We start from the raw sequence: 19,175 nt of genomic DNA, 5'->3' as shown, positions 1-19,175 counted from the left end.
CATGTTGTAGGTACATGTACTAAAATCATCAACATAAACCTCGGAATTTTTTATTGCTGGTTTTCTCTTTCATCCTGCACAGGTTACAGGACAGCCTGGAGTTCATTGGACAGGACAGCAACACCTTAAGGCCTGATCCAAACGCCGGACCCAACAGTCTTCTGGGGAACATAGGTAACCATAGCAACTGAGTCCAAACCTTCTTTAGCTGCAAGTGATAGATTCCCAGTTTTCTTTTAGTTTACTTGCAAATGGTAAGTAGAAAGTGGGTGGAATATTTGTTTCTTTCTTTGACTAGAGACACTCGGTGCATGTTCTTTGTTTTTTAAAGGACCTATCGACTGCATATTCAATCTTTCACAGATGAGAATGTTTCAGGAATACTGCAGTGTTTTAGATGTTCTTCGTAGTCCCAGCTTAAGGCCGATGCACCTCGAGTTTCGCCTTTTGTTTAGTTTATTACACAGTTGAAGTACTTAGTTGAAATGGAAGTTGTAGCAGATGTTGCTTCGCACTTCAAGACTCTTTAAAATTCCTGTGTGAATACGAACCATGCTGGGCAGACTCTGCCAACAGTTCTCCTTTTACTGCTTCCCTACGCTAAACTCACCAACAGTTGGAAAACTTTCAAACTGCCCTTAAAGGCGTAAAATCGACTGTCCCATCAAATACACAGCAGCACATACTTGCAGTGATGCATTTGTTGCTTTTGTGAATGTCATGATGACTGTACTTGTCACTTTTGGTGAAACTGCGGTGGCAGTTTTCTTCAATTCAGACTTAGAGTAGGAAATGCTGCAAAGAAGATAATATAAAGAACTGTTGGCAAATTCTATGCTTTTATGCAGTTTCATTGTGTCACGGAAATGCGTAAAGTTGTGCACAATAGAGCTAAAAACTTATAACATTTATTGTTTAGCCATGTCTTCAGTGAGTGATGCCACCTTTCTTGTTTGTCTGTCTGACTGACCGACCTACAGTTGATGGTCGTTATTTCATTTCAGACTAAAAATCTCCTTTAACTAACGAGATGGTCGGACAACTGAAGGCAGCTACCTTTCCTCCTTATTCATTCACTAATCATGGTTCATGTTTTTGTTGTCCTTTTTTCCCCCCTCTTCCTCCTTTTCTTCCTTTCCATGTTTTTGTTTGTGCTGCGCAGGATTTTCCCAACTCTGCAGCCCTCGACGGGCCTTCTCTGAACAGGGCCCTCTGCGCCTCATCAAGAGCGCATCTTTCTTTTCAGGTTGGCGCTTAAAACTGGCCATGGTTGCAGTGTGCCAGTTGCATGCGTGTGTGCAGGCTGTAGTCGGAGTAGTGGTGGCTGTACAGGACATGACTCTCAGTGGCTGCATGCCTGTGTGATGATCCTTGCACTAGAAGCAGTAGTAGTAGTAGTCATAGCATGCAATGAGCACAGCATATCTAAAAACCTGGGTCAGATGCAGAAACAATTCTTTGATGTGGTTTCCATCAGACATGTTAAGTATGATATTCTTCAAAACTAGATAATGCCTTCTTTTAAAGGTTCAGTTGGGCAGGATTCACATTGAGGTGGCCCCGAATAAAAATGCAGTTATCTGCCCTGTTCCAATATAATCTGTCTTTTAATTACAAATTCCGGCTCTTTTAAATTTCGCAGTTGACTTCGACATTATAAACTATCGCTATGTAAATAATAGAAGGATTATCTATGGCCTCAGACTTCTTTTCTCCTTTGTTTTGCCGTTGGCTGTCTGAAATAAGACAACATCTTCTGTCAGCCATAAAGAAACCATAAATATGTCTGTTAGTAGCATCTGACCCAGGCCCACAGGTGTATCAGGTCTGTGGAAATGCATGGGGGTTCACTGGTGTCGGTGGCTGCAGCATTAGTTATCATTTTCTCAGTTTCTTTTCCTTTTTCTCTTAGTTCTCACTCACATCTTTTGACTAACTTCAGTGCTTGTGATAGGCAATGGGCAATGCTTTTAGGCTTTGTGTGCAGTGGATTGTTGTGTTTTTAAGTTTTTCTTTTTTGCCGTATAAACCTTTTAACAAAGGATAATGTATGGACATGCATACTCTTGTAAAGGGACATCCTCTTTCACATCCATACAGTTACTTCTAAACGCCTTGTTCAGTGGCACTTCAGAAGTATTTGTTCAAGGAAAGGAAAATTTAAAAAAAAAAATCATCTTTCTCTGTGGAACTTGCCTCAGCTTGTTGAGGTATTTACACCAGCAATATTTTAGCCACAATTCTACTTCGAAAGTCTTGTGCATAATAAGGTCCCAGCAGTGGGAAAATCTCCAGTATTTACCACTGACAGTGACAGTGACACAAACCAAATACTGGGCTTTACGTTCCTGACAGCGTAGGACGTGTCTGACGCAAACAATTGCAAGACAACTGGACTTCTTTTTTATTTCTCTCATTCAGGAGGCCTCCTCATTTCTTAGTTGTTCTAATTTAGCATCTTGGGTGAGAGGTGAAACATCTTCAAGAACCACAAAAAGAAGTCCAGTTGCCCCTTAGGATCAGCAGTTGCATTCAAACTTGTTACAAAACACTTGAAAACCTCGCCCATGTATCATTAATGTAAAGAAATGGACTGGATTTTCTTCCCATGAGCTCTTTGATCAGTTTGATGTTTTTGAGCAAAAAAAATAAGATTGGACCTGTATGCCAATTTCCCTATTTGTGCTTTTACTGACAAACCAGATAGCTCCTATATGGAGTATTAAAAACAAATACATATTACTTACTCTTGCTTTCACTGGCGATCTACAACAGCAAGTCCAACAGCATACTAATGTGGCACACTCAGCTCAGATTGGTATCGTTTTTCTATATTGTATTACACAGTGCTGTGTGAAAGTTTAAGGTGCTAAGAATAATTATGATAGTAAAAATAATGCCAGAAATAGTTGTATACATCAACTGACTTTCTATCACGTGCAGTAAAAAGAGAATAACCTAAATTTGGTGCACAAATTCTCATACTTCAGTTTAGGATGCTTGGTAGGCAGATAGTTCGAAGCATCTTGGAGGATTTTGGTCGCTTCGGCCCCTTTGTGGAAATCCTAACTCACTCACTGGTGCTGAGATAAAGGATATGTGGGGGCCATGCCATCTGCTACAGGACTCATTGTTAGTCGGGGTGCTGGAGATTTTATTGTTCATAATATCGGCATGTGTGAGGTTGCTGTCATGCTGCTAAATGATTTGGGAACTAATCAGATACCTCCCTGATGCTGCTGCAGCATGAACAAGAATCTAAACTTCTGAAGAGCTTTTACAAACCTGATCAGAAAGCTCCTTTGCCACAAATAGCAGTAGTTATCCCTGCCTCCCTCTTTCACACGAGTAGTAAAACCTCTTTTCTTTGCTGTAGAAAACTGGTGAGAGTTTTCCTTGCACTGTGCTCCCTACCAGCGGTCATGCTTTGGACATGCTTACACTGGCGTCCTTAGTAGCTCTGTCAGTTATGAAATGTTGAAATGGTCAGAAAGCTCAGCATGCCATGGGAACACTCCCACGCACACACAAAAGCACACAGAAACGCTCAGGTGCTTTGCTTATTAATCATCATGTGCTTTCAACTGCCCATTCAAATGCTGCGTTTGCGGTCTCTGCTGTGGGAAGCATTGACATTTTTATTATTTTATTCCAAAGTGTTGACAAGAAGGACATTTGATAACGCACACAAAGGGGCTCCGTGACACCCATGCTATGGCATCTGTTGTAGAAAGACGTATCAAAGCCGTAGCAGCTGTTGCTGATAGTGACAGTGAGTGAGCTGTTGAGCAACAGCCTGTTACAACAGTAGTGCGTTTTGCCCTATTTGTCTTGCTTCCTGTTTTTGGAGTTTCCAAGCAAAGGGTGCACCAACAGCATGGTAATCAATCAGTAACAGCCAAATTTAACAGCAGAGATTAGACCACTTGGGTTTGATGCCCTTTATTGAAGAATTGTTTTAAATACAGCTGCATTAAACAGACAGGTCAGACATTTATTACCTTATCTCTTCTTAAATATCTCCTTGGTCACCTGGTTGCAAATCCCTTATTGAGATTTTTTTTTGCTATAGCTTGGACATGAATGCTAAGAATGCATTCAAAAGCATTGGCCTCTCCGTTGTAGTATAAAGAACTGCAAGCCTTTGACTTAGAGGTGATAGGAGCATCTTCATCTTCTCTGTTTTGCTGGTCACATCAGTCTGGTTCTCACTGGTTGTTTTTTGTTCTCTTTTTTTCTGTTACTCCCCTCATCCTTTCTGTCTTTACCCTCCAACCAAACCTCCTCTCTGTTTCTACCTCCTCTTTTCCTCCAGGCCACAGTCACCCCATGGACATGCCTGGTCGAGGTCTGTACGACGAGAGGGACAGCGGCATCGCCAGGTCAGGTAGGTTAATGAGACTAGGAGCCAAAGCCTGGATTGACCTACACTCAACTCAGCCGAGCTTTGAACTATACTTACATTTATTCTTGTCAAGGAACAAACAACACTGAGAGTATGTTGGGAAATTATTAGATGACTACACCTTCATTTGTGCCACCGTCTTCACCTCAAAGATATCATACATTCCCACCCTTTCTGCATCTTCGATCTCTGACTCTCATTTTGCCCAAAATGTAACTGATGCAGCTAATCTGTGTATTTTTATTTCTCAGGCACTTCCTGTGTAAAAGTCGGTGGCCCGCTTTAACGTCACTGTTCAAGGTCAAGTGCATTAACGGTTACAAAAGCACCGGTAACTTTAACCGGTTGAGCTTAAGTTGCAGCTTTACTAGCGCGGTATGCAGACACACATGCATACAGTTTTATATTCATCAAAATGACTCCCTCTAAAGGCTGGTTGGGATGAGAAATTCAGGGGAAGAAAGCTTTAAAAAAAAAGTCCTCATGCCACTTCTTAAAAGCTTATAGAACTCAGACCTACAACCAGACAGGGAGAAAATGATGCTGGATGGATGAGGGTGTTGGGGTGTTTACACAGCCTCTGGGGTCTGGAAAACCTTGTCCTGTGGAAACTGACCTCTGTCCCCCCGCCTCCGGCTCTGCCCCAGCCCCCCTTCTACAGACATCGCCACGTCCCACTGGCATGACTGGTACGAGAAGAATTGTGCTTTCTGCTCAAACACGGATCACATGCAGAGGATTATATATAGCAGCTCTCAAAACCCGCTACTAGTAAATGAATTTCTAATTTAAGCCGCGTCCTCTCATCTTCTCCACCTCCCCAATGTGGTTTGGCTGGAGAGCTCTTCATCCAACTCTGACATACATCCAAATACATACAAGTCCCTCTGTAACGCACAGTCTCCTTTCGTCTACCTCTTTTATTATCACTCCCCTGCTACGACTCTCCACCGCAGGTTTCTCTTTCACATTCTCATTCGTACACCTCGTCTCTTGTCACCTTTTCTGTCTTTATCTCTTCCGCACACGAGATCACGCACCATCTAAATGGTTCATGTGACCATCGATCAGCGCCTGCTGCCTGGGCTGTAAATAACCTTGTGATCAGGGCTTGTATTCAGTGTGTGTGTGTATTTGTGTGTGTGTGTGTTGGTTGTCATTATCATGCCAAGCCTGGTGTAAAGCCAGGTTGTCCAATTGCAGCATGTGACTGTTAGCAGGCTAGCTGATATTCTCATATTGAAGTTATCCATTAATTAGAGGCCGTATTTAGGGAAAAGGGGAAAGAGGGGTGTGTGTTTGTGTGCTGCATTCGTGTGCCCTTTGTTGAGTTTTTTCCCTTTGTGTCATTAAGAACTCTTATTGTCCTCTCTTCTGTCTAGCTCTGTGTGTGTGGACGATGTGTGGTTGAGAATGTGTAACCCTACGCACTTGTTGTCTGACTCACTCTTGTCCTTTTACTGTTCTGTCACCCACCATTCCCTCCATCTGTTCCCTACTCCCTTCTGTGCTCCTCCTCCTCATTCCTGCTCTCTTGATGTGCCTAACTGTTCTCTTTATTCGTCTTGTTTTAGCTTCTCTGAGCAGCCTGTTGATCACTCCCTTCCCGTCTCCCGGCTCCTCCTTGACCAGCAGCTGTGCGTCCAGCTACCAGCGCCGATGGCTCCGCAGTCAAACCACAAGCCTGGAGAACGGTGTCTTCCCCCGATGGTGAGACAGTTGTGTGTGAACAAAAACACCTGCGCAAAGCCATTTTATGTAGATGAAGCTGCATACCGAAGAAAAGCAAAAACAGAAAATAAACTTGCTCTAATACAAATATAAAGAACATTTACAGGCCTTTTGTTGCACAAAAAAGCGCACAAATACACTAGGGCTTTGTCTGGTGATTATTTTTCATTGTTGTATAATTTGACAGTAGTTTTCTGCATTAATTTATCATTGGAAAATGTCAGAAAATAGTGAAAATGACAATCACTGTCTGCTAAGGCCCAAAATCATCGTTTCTTTTTTTTTTTTTTTTTTTAACTGACTAACCCAGAGATATTTTGTTTGCATGCATAAAAATACGACTCACAAAGCCGAACCATTTAATGTTTGGCTATTTGCTGTGACTTAAAAACTGATTGAATATCAAAATATTTAATTAATGAATTAATTTAGCAGCCAAACCACAAATTCAGTCACACTCATGGAGTGCATGAAATTAAGGTTGGGGGAAAAATGTAGAAGATTCATGAACTTTTCTTCCCACCTTCCCCACAGTCACACTATCTCCCAATCACTAATGCACGCCCTCCCTAATCTTTCTTCCCTTTTCAGGGCCTCCGTCTGGCTCTCGTAAAGTTTATCCTGCGAGGACTTCCTCAGAATCCAGCAGGCAGCTGGGAAAATGACACACACTGCTGCTATGTGCTAATAATTGTGCTCACGAACACAAACACACAGTGCTGTGACTAGACAGGATGCCGTGTTGGCCTGTCACTGTAAACGCAGCTGTCAGCCTCTGAGTGCGCTAATCTTCCAGGCGCGTCTAGTTCAGCAGCCACCAAAGCATCTTGTTTACCAGCTGCAAGAGTAAAAAGAAAAGCTGGGATTAAAAGTATTTTTCTTCCTAACTGTTGAAACAGATAAAATTGTTTAAGTATTTATTGTTATACTGCTGCAAAAGTACAATAAATACACTTGGAATAGGTGACACTTAAGAATATTCTAAAAAGTTATGTGAGGTTTTATATGGGGTGAGATGAACCTTCAGTGATCGTAGTTGGCAGAAACACCAGGATTAATATTTACACGTCAAATTACACCCTGAAGTCTGTCTCTGTTCTGAAGCTGTTTCCCTGTGAACCTTTTCCTGATCAGGTCGGTGGAGGAGAGCTTCAACATGTCTGATGAGAGCGGGGGTCCAAGCCTCGGTGTGACTCGGAAGAAGAAGATCGCCATCGGGGTTATCTTCATGCTGTCCCCAAACCCTGAGGAGAACAGCCGCTTCCAAGATTTCTTTTTCTCCCACTTCCCTCTCTTTGAAAGCCACATGAACAAACTCAAGAGCGCCATCGAACAGGTACATAATGTGTTTTACTGCAATTGTAGACCAACTACATGATGTGGTTTTAGTTTTCTAAGTGTTTTAACATGTTGAAGTTTTTTTTTAATTTAAATGGGGATTGCAATTTTCCTGTATTTATGTTCTTAATCATCTTCTCGACTGACAATATGGAGAGCAGTGGCAGTGACATATGAATAGAAGCAAAATGTAAACCTTATACCCTTTGCTGTTGTAATGAGCAGAGTTGCTGTCAGATTGAGCGGTCAATGATCATACCTTGTATATCTGCGGTTCTGTTTACTGGTGTCTGTTGTTGGCACTGTGGGAGCTCTGGATGACTTCCAGCTTTTACCCTCCATCTTACTTTCTGCCCCTCCCCGTCTTCTCCCTCACAAATTCCTCAGTTTGACAGCTTCGGTGCCAAATATCTAAAAGTGCATGTGTGTTGTGTCATTCTCAAGGCCATGAAGATGAGTCGGCGGTCAGCTGATGCCAGCCAGAGGGCTTTGGCTTACAGCCGAATGGTGGATGGACTGAACGAGTTCAGGTTGGGCAACAGCTCTCATGCACTCACATTGACACGGACAATATTCTTACGTAATTTTTTTTTCAGATTCAGAAACACTGATTCTTTTTTTATTTTTTGAAGACATCTTACAGCATAGTTGACCTTTTAGGAAGTGTGTATGCCTGCAGCAGAGGGGCTCTGCACACTCTATTATTCTCTAACTAAGATTATCCTGCAACTTACCATCAAGTTTCAACCATAAACAGAAAACAACAGCAGCACACTCCCAGTTCATGAAAGCCAACTCTTCGGTATCAGTGCACTGTAGTCAAACACTCATTCTCTCCCCGGGTACATAGCTGAGTCTCCACATCATGGAAACGCAGGAAAAATGTGACATTTAAAATCTGACTCCAGGAAATGGATTTTGCACTTCTATTGTAGATCTTTGCACGATAAAATTAGAAGGAAGAAAAGCATGCTCTGCATTTTGTAGTCGTTAATAATCGCTGCGCATAGTAGGACGTTAGCCCATGGTGTGTGTTTCCTGTTATGAAGAAGATGTAGGTAGGATACCGTACAGAAATAGCTGGTGTGATTGGAAAAAAAGAAGAACACGTAAAGGGGGGAAAAAACCATGACTGTCTGGAACACAATGAGCTGCTATTATGGTGAAGAAAGGAAGTTTGTTTATAATGCCATAAAAGTAAGATTATTACATGCTATAAAAGACAAGGCTAGTGTCAGATCTTTTCAGAAAGAACATAGCAGTTCTGTTTTTTCAAGCAACTTTTCATATTACAGAATTATAACGTTAAAATAGAGTTCGCAGATATTTCAAAAACAAACATTTTATCCATAAGTTTATTACACTTTGTACACCAGTAGCAAAGTCTTAATACTCCATAAAGTAGGTCACTGAGTGCCCATATTTATCCTGTGTTATTTGTGTTGTGGTGCTAACATTTGCTCAGCATTAATGACCTGACAAATATTTTATATGTGCCTTTCATAGTTCGTTAAGCGAGTAGGTTACCAGGATTCCTTCTCTGAAATCAAACGGCCAGTAAACCGATTTTTACTGATAAGATCTGAGATATTTTAAGTTCACTCAGCAATTGTCACACTAAATTAAAATTCCACTTGATTAAATTTTTTACTTTAGCGTTTTGGAGCTTTTTGTTGCTAAAATGGTTACTGAGCAGGGCAAGGCGCTGGGCTTGCATGGGCCACCTATACCAGGCATTTCGTATCTCTGTAGCATGCAAATTTATGTAATTTGAAAGATACTGAAGTGAGATTAAGTGATTCTGTATTTTTTGTTGTTGCTTTTGCACTGTACTTAAATGTCCAAGCAGTCAATAATTAATTCTTACCTTTTTGTGTGAGGATAGTGTGATGCTAACAGTCCTGCTAATTCTCACGTTTGTGCTTTGCTCCTTTAAGTAATTGTTTTCAAAAGAAATACGGGTAATGCAGCTTGCAAGTCCAGTAAAAGATGTTGAAATATGTTGGGTAAAAGAAAGGAGGAACGCCCTGTTTCCTACCTGACTTAAACCAAACCATAGTTACTGCATTGCAAATGCAGCGTATGCTACATTTGAGGTTTTCAAAACTGCTGCTGCTTCGTTGTCAACTCTGTACCACTAGCTTGCCTAAAGTTTTACTTAGACTTACCAGAAGCACCCGTTCCAAGAAGGAAATAGTCTTTATTTGTGATGACAAGAAATATGAAATCATAAATTTGTACAGACTGGACTCCAAAACTGTGTGGGTGAGACATGCCTGTCGGTATTGTATGACTGTTTGATACTAATAAAATGCACACTTATCCAATGTGTGTGTGTGTGTGTGCACATGCCATTCTCCACCATTACTTTCACTGCTGCTCACACACTGGCAGGCAGCTCCCAGTTTGAGGTCCCCTCATTGCTGCAGTCATATGCCTGCTGACAGCCGGCCTCAGCAACCCAACCCTCCTGAGTGGCGACCCGAGCTACCTCAGACACTGGTCACGAGCACCAGAATAGTAAATAATATGCGAGTGCCAGCAGGAGGAATGCTAGTGCCCTGTGCTAACCAAATATCTGTAAAATCTCACCTTCAGACAGCGGCTAAATATAAGGATAGCCACCTTTGCCATTAAGGGGTTTTGACTTCATGGAACATTACAGAAAGAAAGTGGAAGAAATGGCTTTTCTCTATGCCAGTGCAGCTTTGACGTAGTTGAAGGGTGGGCACGCACACCCACCCACCCACACATGCTGGTAAAGATAAGCTGTGCACTTAGCAGAGGCATGTGTACATAAAAGTCACACCGGCCTGTACCGGGGTTATGTTGGGGTTTGCAATTAAGAGTGCAGCCAGGAGTTCTGGGCAAAGCAAAACATTAAAGGGACCAGGCCTTGAAATTAAAATCTCACTTGGGGAAAACATCTTTTTGTAATTTCACTGATTGTTACTGCAATTTGATTTGTGATAGCGTTTTGTAAAGTCAAGCTTCAGTTAGGATTCCCACAAGAGGACCACTTGCCTTTGTAAAAACAGACAGTTTAAACACTGACTCCACCATGGTGCATAATGCAGATTCTAAATTGCAGCCTTTGCTATTTGAAAACTGTTATTTCAAATTTAAAATAGATTTTTTTTTCTTAACCCTGTCACTATTTGACTGCACATGCATGCAAATAAGGTGCACTTATTCTTGTCTAAAGCAACTCGGATTACAGTGTGCACCAAATGTCAGCCACCTGAAACTGGGAAATTTTACATCCTCATTATTGGCTCAGTGTCTGGCATTGCCATCAAGTGAACTGAAACAAAAGCAAAACGGACGAGCCATGTTTGAACAGCACTTGAAATGTACCCTTCACACCTAAATAATAGTCCTTCATCAGAAATAGGGACTAATTTGGTATCAGGATATCCACCTGTTTGCATAGAGTTTCTACTTTTTTAGTAACTAGAATTAGAATATGCCAGTGATCATTACAGTGCAGCTTAACTTGCATTATTTATGAGGCTCGTTAAATTGTCTTATGAAACAGCTCTTAGTAAAGCCCTAAGTCATAAAAGAGGTCAGAAATGTTTGAATGGTTGCCCTCCATAGTGAGCTAATTTAAATCTAGCTCCTCAGCCTGACACAGTGTAATTTCACATCACAGACGCGCCATTTAAAGTTCACCTGAACAGCTGCTGCAGGGAGGCTAAGACTAGATTTCCCCACTTATCTAGCGCTGGCTCACCCTTAGACCTCTGCCCACTGGCAGGATTTCTTTAGATGTATGCACACCAGACACAGCAGGGTCAAGTGGGGCTTAAAAAGGCCACGGATAAGTCAACCTGTTCATAATACAGGAATGAATAAAGTGTTATTAGGTCATTTGATGCTGCAGTGCGATTGACATATCATCTCTGCTGCCCTGCTGACAACCAGATGTAAAGAGAGTCTGAGACATGTAGTGGATGTGCTGAGTTAATTCTGCTTTATCCCACTGGGTCCTGCTGTGATTCATGCTGCACTGTATTTGTTCATGATTTATCATCAATTAGTCAGTTCTTGTCAAAAACTGTGCTGCAATCACTCATTGCAGAAGTTAAATTATGTTTTACTCTAATTTTATCCACGCACCGATTCACTACTGAAGGCTTGTTCTTGTTGTATGATTCACTCCTTCACGAACAATTCCATTAAAGTAAAGATTGTCTTTTCTAAATCTAAAGAAAACATTTAGCTGTTTAGAAATCCTAATTGTTTTTGAAGGACGGTTTGTTAATGGAGATTTGGCATCCTTGTATGATCCCACTGTGAACTCTCAAATGTCACGGTTGATATGAATCTGGAGAGGACAGGTTTAGAGTTACATCACTAAACAGCTCAGACATAAAAGAACCGCTTGCAGCAACTGTATCGCAATGCTGTTACAGACAGCAGTTCTACTTTTTTTGACGATTTCTCCTTATATAGCCGTGTACAAAGAGTACTGGTGTTCCTGTTTTCTTTGGGAAATGCATCATCCAAAAATAGCTTAATAACTCAAATACTGGACTTGTAGTGAAGGTCACTTTCACTGTGTGACACCTGTGTTTTCTCTCAGTATGAAGCTTGCCTGCATCTCTCCAATCGCTGAAATCTTTCTAGGTCAAAGGGGTTGTGAATTTACAGCAGCAGCAGCCTTGTTTGCATCCTGAGAGGTCCTGCAGCTTTCAGTAAGACTAAATCAGGCAATCAACACAACATTTTTATTCCTTATCAGTAGGGACCTGCAAGTCTTGTGACAGATTACCCGGGGTGATAGCACATAGTTAAGTCTATTACAGTTAGCCTGATTATGCTGTTGTGTTAGCTGAAAATTGCAATTTTATTATGGTTTCTGTTTATACATTTGCAGTGCAATAAAAGCAGGCAGATAAAACCGCCTGAAACACCTGATAGTCTAATAAAAACTGACGTCCCTTTTCTTGGTTGTCTGTACAACTTTGCATTTTCAAACCCTGAAGGAAGCAGCTGCTGTTCATAATTCAACCGTGACAAAAAAAATCCTGATTCTCCACATTCCTCAGGCTGCAGAGATTCCCCTCTGCCCCTGTGTCAAAGCTTGGCCTCTGGCCGAGACATGCTCACCAACACGCCCCACGTTCCATGGAAACTCCAGTCCTTCTCAATGGACAAACGCACCAGCTGAGCCACATACAGATAGATATACACACAGGCATACACACACACACACACACACACACTGTATAGACCAAGAGACGAGGTGTGTGTGTGTGTGTGAGTGCACGCAAGGTCGTCGGACTGCTACCAACACACACACGAGGGTCTCCCATGGCCTCAGTGCAGACAGCGAAGCTCTGTGAACTGAGATCTCTTTTGTTTACCCCAAGAGACAATAAAATGTCTGTTCTCTCTCTGTCTGTTTTCTCTTTCCCCTTGTTCCCTTTCATTTGCGCTCTCCCTCTTTCATCCCTCCCTCACCCACCATACCTCATCTCCAGGATGACCATCTGCGACCTCTACACCATGCCCAGGGTGGCTGAGCCCGTCTGGTTGACTATGATGTCTGGAGCGTCGGAGAAGAACCAGCTCTGCGGTCAATTCATGAGGGAGCTCTCCCTGCTGATGGAGCAGACCTCGAAGAACCAGTTGAGTGTCTATTTGTCCTCATACCTGATTATCTGTCAGTCAGCAAATATATACAAATGTCAGGAGTCTAAGGTTGTCCTCCAAAGGAACTCTATCAAATGCATCTTCAAACAACATCACATCAAATAGGACCTCAGTAAATAATGTTTGCAGCAGTTGTGTGGCTACAACAAACTCACCAATAGTAGAAACCAGCCGGTCCACCTGTTTTGATTTTCCCTGAGCTGAAAAGTGTAAAGGAAGCAGGCATGAATTAAGCTCACATACTTCATGGGAAAGAAATGCACAAAAACGTGACACATGCGCTACGCTTTCCACGTCTTTGTTGACTTGTACTTCAGTAGCAAGTTTATCGACAGAGAAACGCATGCAGATTCCCACACACTATTCATTCTGTCTCCCACAAACCCTTTTCTTACCCTTAATAACACACACACTGTGAGCGTTTCACCCTCTTTGCGTTTATTTGTCTGCCTCAAAAGGAGTTGTGAATGAGAAGATCCCTGCCAGTCTCTAATTGCTTATTGTTGCCGTTACAAAGCCACGTCAAACCACTGCTAATTGTACATATATGAATTGGTAGCAAGGCCTTTATTGAACACAGCACCCATATTCAGCACGGTTGATTCAAGTAGCTTTCACCACATTGAAGTTGTTCATTACTGCAAGTTGGCCTCAAATCCGGAAGATATTAAATAATATTTTCAGAAATGAAGCCTCTATCTTCATCAATCTCTCCAGTTTCTATCACAAGTCACTTCTTTTGTCTAAAAAAGGTGATTTACACTTGTGTTTTTAAACAACTCAGTTATTTCATCTTTCTTTATAAGGGGTTAAGAACAGTTCACTTTATTTTGTGTTGACATATAGAAGCCTGCAAAAAAAAGCGATATAGATTTAATTAAACAAGTGCAGAATGAAATAAACCAATATTAAATAAACTGTGAACACAATAATCTACTCTTAGATCTACCAACTGCAGGTACAGGATTGTTTAATGGTGGAATGTAAAATCTTCTAAAGAAATGTTTTGCTTGATAAATGATATTATTTAGTGCTGATGACAAAATGTTTTTATGGTTTCTGGAACAAGCAACAAATAGCTGATAATCCACCACAGCTAACAACAGAGCATTCATGTGACAAGACATCACACTGTTTGATTGGGAAATTTAAAAAGTCTTGTAATTGTTCTTCCTGACGTGTTATTGTAGCATCCATACTAATCCTACGTGCTCCAGTGTAAATCTCTACAGACCCGGGACTTTCTCGCGTTGTCTAAATCCCTGCACGCTCTCTCAATGTACACCGCAAATAGAAACTGTCTCCTAGGCAACCATTTGTGCTTCTTTATCAGCTTCTCAGCTGAAGTCACTGTTTCCACCGCTGCTGGTCAGGATGAGTAAAGCTACTTCTACGTGGCGTCGACTCTTGACTGAAGCATCATGTTTCCCCGGTAACCTTTGGTCTTACTGTATCACATCACGTCTTTTATGAGGCGTCCCGTCTGCATTCCCATGACTGTTGGCTTTGATGAATGCCGCAGTCACAACTGTGCTCGGGCACGTGATTGAACTTGACTTACCATGTCAGAGTTGAGTCATGAGACAGGAAGGGAAGTAGACACTTGTGGTCAGAACTGAGAAGTGAATCATGCTAATACAGTGTGTGTGTGTGTGTGTGTGTGTGTGTGTGTGTGTGTGTGTGTGTGTGTGTGTGTCACTGATGTGTTGTGTGTTGCAAACAATGGATGTGTGTATGTGGTGTCAGGTTCAGCAAGAAAAAGTCTGACCAAAAATTTCCATGTAGTGCGAGCCCATTTGACCTCACCACACATGGGGGAAGACGGAAAATGGAAAACGGAGTCATTTCTGATCCACAGTTAGCAGCCAGGAAGTGGATTTTTGGATTCTCTGCTGACCAACCTGTGTCTGATATTCCAGATTCCTCCCTGCATTGTTGACGGCCATCCTGACCAATCACCTGGCCTGGGTGCCCACCGTCATGCCCAACGGCCAGCCTCCTATCAAGATCTTCCTCGAAAAACACTCCTCCCAAAGCGTTGACATGCTGGCAAAGACGCATCCGTACAACCCGCTCTGGGCGCAGCTAGGTGAGAAAGTCAAACACAGAGTTGGACACACTTCAGCGTTCTGTCACGGCATCATGAAACACCTGTGTCTGGTCTTTGTTTTGACTGGAATATGGTATTGTTAATTATTACCACATGAAGGCATGTTAGGACTGGACTGTCTTCTCTACATGCAGCCTCACTAAGTCTGCTGTTCTGCTCACAGATGTAATGCCTTTCCTGTAGTCAGACTTAAATTGTCTCTGTAGCAGCATTTAGTTTTAAAATAGCAATTGCAGGGAGTAAAAATATGCAGCAGATGTAATAACCCTGCAGCTGCAAGAACAGTAGGATAATCTGGATATCAGTTGGATTCTTCTGTTAAAGCTATCCTGTCAAACTGTCCATGTATATCCTGATTTATGTGAAAGGAGAAGTTGTTTTGCAGCCTGTTGCATTAGTGGAAATCCATTGATATAGTTCTGTGAACTGATATATTATCAGCTGCAGTTGATTTATAGGGACATATAGAAAGTAATATCTCATAAATAAGAGTGGCATCCAGAAGAGTGTCTTGAGGAGTCTACACTTTCACCTTAAGTGACATGAGAAACAATTAGAAAGTGAGTTAAAGGTGACACCTAGTGTTCACAACTGAGAACTGCAGGAGAATAGGACAGTAAGAAAATACAGTAAAGAAATGATGAACAGGAATTGTATCATTAGAAAGTGTAAAGTGGGTTAAACAGCTGTTTAAGCATATTGCGTCAGTTTGGGAAAGTGCAATTTATGATTCCCCCCCCCCCCCCCTCTATCAAGTTAGAAGAATATGATACTTGGGTAAAGGTGTAAAAAATGTATGCTAGCATACATTTCGGATCCAGCACATGTTTAAATAGATCTTTACAGTGCTGGTCCATGTAAAGAACTGATGCTTATAAAGCCCTGTTCACTGATGCTAAGGCTGTTTTGTTTGTTTCTATCATCGTTTGTAGGGGACCTGTATGGAGCCATTGGGTCACCAGTGAGGCTGTCAAGGACGGTGGTGGTTGGCCGCAGACAGGAGCTGGTCCAGAGACTCCTGTATGTCCTCACCTACTTCATCCGCTGCTCTGAGCTGCTGGAGACCCACATGCTGGACAGTGCTGAGGATGAGGCCATCGTCATGCCTGGCTCCCTCATCACTACCTCCCTGAGGAAGGGTGAGGTGGAGGAGTCAGACTATGTTCTGGTTACCGTCCATAAACCCAGCGGAGACTACCTGTCCCAAGGGGCCCACAGCCAGCAGACCGAGGCAGAAGACAGCAGCTACCCATCAGACAACAGCCTCCAGAGCAGTACATACACAGACAATGAGGTGGAGCACAGCACTGGGGACCCACCCAAGGAGGAAGAGGAGGACGAGGAAGACGAGGAGGACAGCGGTGAGAGTCAAGGGTCCAGGAGTAGTGTGCTTCAGACGGGGCACAGCCAGGGCAAAGCTCCTGTTATCAGGACTGCAGACGTAGCTGAACCTGAGGAGCGATGCAAAGAATCCAGCAGTCCTCTGGCAACAGAGGCCCGACTGGAGACGGTGTTAGGTGTTGGCTCGGCCTCCCTCAGGGAGCGGGTCTGTGTGCTGGATACAGAGACCAAGAGTGACCTGAAGCTTATTGTTCCATCCATACCCACAACCCTCGCATCAGGTCCATCCCTAAATCCTGTCTTCACAGGCGCTAAAAACTCTGCAGAGGCTGGGATGAATGCAGCATTGGGGAACCAGTCCAGTAAAGTGCTGGCTCCTCGACCTTTGGGGATCCCTCTAGAAAAGAAGCCCCCTGATAAGAGCCTGGCTGCTGCAGTGCCAGTACCAGTGATACCAGGAAACACCGTGACTGGGCCCATGGCTTTGACTCTATCAGAGGAGGAAGAGCCAACAACGAAAGTGACTTTCCTCATTGGAGACTCCATGTCTCCTGAATCGGACACTGAGAGCCGCAGAAGGAAGGTAGATGAGGACTTCAAAAAGCACAAAAAACACCTCAAGGACAAACATCCGCTTCGCCTGCAGCTGCCGCATCAGCAGCCACAGCAGCTGCAGAGGGGGCCAGATTCAAAGACCAGCAACACAAGTGCATCAGAGGACCAAACCAAACAGACCAAGGGGGCTTCAGCTCTGCAGCGGGTGTCCAGCAAGATGCCCACTTGTAGCCTAAACTGTGTGGACGATTTTGACGAGTGTTTCAGCATGGAGAACCCTGTGGAAACTAGAACTATGGACGATGTGGCCAAACAACAGGGGGCCAGTACCACGCACAGTTTGCACAAAGAAATGCTGGACACTTTGGGCGTTCCCCGACATCGTGAACATCATGACTTGGGGGGTCTCAGCTTTCAGAGTGCTGTCAGGGGTCAGGGTTTGGGTCTGTGTTTAGGTTCAGGTAGTGGAGAGGTGGGGTCCAGCAGGAAGGAAGACACTTTGTTGCAGAGGAGGTGCAGGTGTGGATCTACGGACTCCACCGACACCTGCTGCTCCAGGAGCTGTCCTGCTGAGCAGGACAAGGATCTCGTGTTGACAGTCCCTGTCCCGCAGGACGGAAGCAACAGCAGCAAAGAGGACCAAAAACGCAAGGCAGCGCCTGTCAATGACTGGGAAATCCCACGCAACGAGAGCTCAGACAGCGCACTGGGAGACAGTGAGAGCGAGGAGACGGAGGACTGGCAGGAGGAGGTGCTGGTGCCCTTCCCTGGGTGAGTGGATGATGCATGGACAGACTCGCAGCATTCGTTTCTTGTTTTCAAACTTGAAAAGTAGTGAAGGAATAAATGAGAATAACAATCTGTGCTCATCATTTAAAAACAAACAAAAATATTCTCATGTCATGTTTGATCTGCAGGTCAAAGTTGGTGGAGAACTACTCAAAGCCAAGCATCGCCAATTTTGGCCGGTCTCTCTTTGGAGGTTACTGCCCCACCTATGTGCCAGACTTTGTACTGCATGGGATGCCCAGTGATGAGAAGCTACGGCAGAGCCTCATGACTGAATTAACTCATGCTGTTCAGGTAAACGACCAAAGGCCTGTGCTATAGTGAGCTATGCTTTTTCTTTGCCAAAAACAAATGGAAAATTGTATATACTGTGTAAAACAATAAGTTTGGGCATTTGTTTGTCAGTATATTCAGACATAGAAATACTGGACTCTCTTTTTTTTGTTATTCAAATGCAGTCCTGATCATTTGAGGAATCTTTCTGTTCTTCTATGTGCGTGTTTCACTGAGTTAAATAACCGTCTGTCCTCTGCAGCATCCAGTATTGGATGAGCCCATAGCCGAGGCCGTCTGCATTATAGCAGACACAGACAAGTGGACGGTGCAGGTGGCCAGCAGTCAGAGACGAGCCACAGATGTCAACAAGCTGGGGAAGGAAGTCCTGGTGTCCAGCCTGGTTTCCAGCTTATTGCAGTCCACTCACCAGCTCTACAAACTCAACGTCTCACCCAACTTTGTACGTTACACCTGTCAATATTTCTGCTGTAGTGTCTGTACAGGTTGAATAGGGTTCATAGCTTTTAGTGTCAAGATGCTCTCACTGATCATTTCTCTTTGCAGTAGCCAACATTTAGTTTCGTTTAGCTAACCATGCTCCTTTCTCTTTCCTCCCCATCAGTGTATAATGCATCTCGAGGACCGCCTGCAGGAGATTTACTTCAAGAGTAAGATGCTTGCTGAGTATTTGAAGGGCCAGACGAGAGTCCATGTGAAAGAACTGGGCATGGTGTTAGGGTACGTAGTTAACTTTAACATTTGTTAGAATTAATACAACTTCATGTGGAGTTTTTGATCTCTTGTGGCTCTGTGGAGCTTTTTCAGCCTGTTTAGTTTAGAAACATGGTCACCGTTAAGCAGTACATGCTATGAAAAATATCTATGTAGTTCAGCATTGTAGGATTCTTCCATCAGACCTAAAGAAAGAGGAGTTCTGACAAGAATCTGTATTTTAAATACTCCAATTTG

General features: G+C 43.1%; 1 protein-coding gene across 3 annotated transcripts in view; it reads left to right on the top strand.

Moving 5' to 3' along the window:
- Positions 1–19,175, top strand: part of fnip1 (folliculin interacting protein 1) — a 40,440-nt gene that overhangs the window by 18,388 nt on the left and 2,877 nt on the right. For 2 of the 3 annotated variants that reach the window (XM_051937184.1, XM_051937185.1), the window contains exons 6-17: positions 83–174; positions 1,163–1,246; positions 4,316–4,387; positions 5,980–6,115; positions 7,271–7,472; positions 7,919–8,004; positions 12,964–13,110; positions 15,055–15,224; positions 16,178–17,912; positions 18,059–18,224; positions 18,466–18,666; positions 18,829–18,944. In XM_051937184.1, the coding sequence (XP_051793144.1) occupies positions 83–174; positions 1,163–1,246; positions 4,316–4,387; positions 5,980–6,115; positions 7,271–7,472; positions 7,919–8,004; positions 12,964–13,110; positions 15,055–15,224; positions 16,178–17,912; positions 18,059–18,224; positions 18,466–18,666; positions 18,829–18,944 (3,207 nt within the window). The remainder of the gene's footprint in view (positions 1–82; positions 175–1,162; positions 1,247–4,315; positions 4,388–5,979; positions 6,116–7,270; positions 7,473–7,918; positions 8,005–12,963; positions 13,111–15,054; positions 15,225–16,177; positions 17,913–18,058; positions 18,225–18,465; positions 18,667–18,828; positions 18,945–19,175) is intronic. The other variant, XM_051937186.1, reaches the window with a different exon arrangement.

Source organism: Acanthochromis polyacanthus, chromosome 17, assembly GCF_021347895.1.
Source record: "Acanthochromis polyacanthus isolate Apoly-LR-REF ecotype Palm Island chromosome 17, KAUST_Apoly_ChrSc, whole genome shotgun sequence".
Lineage (NCBI taxonomy): Eukaryota > Metazoa > Chordata > Actinopteri > Pomacentridae > Acanthochromis > Acanthochromis polyacanthus.
The sequence above is the reverse complement of the archived record's forward strand: the minus strand, read 5'-3'. Positions and strand labels throughout refer to the sequence as shown.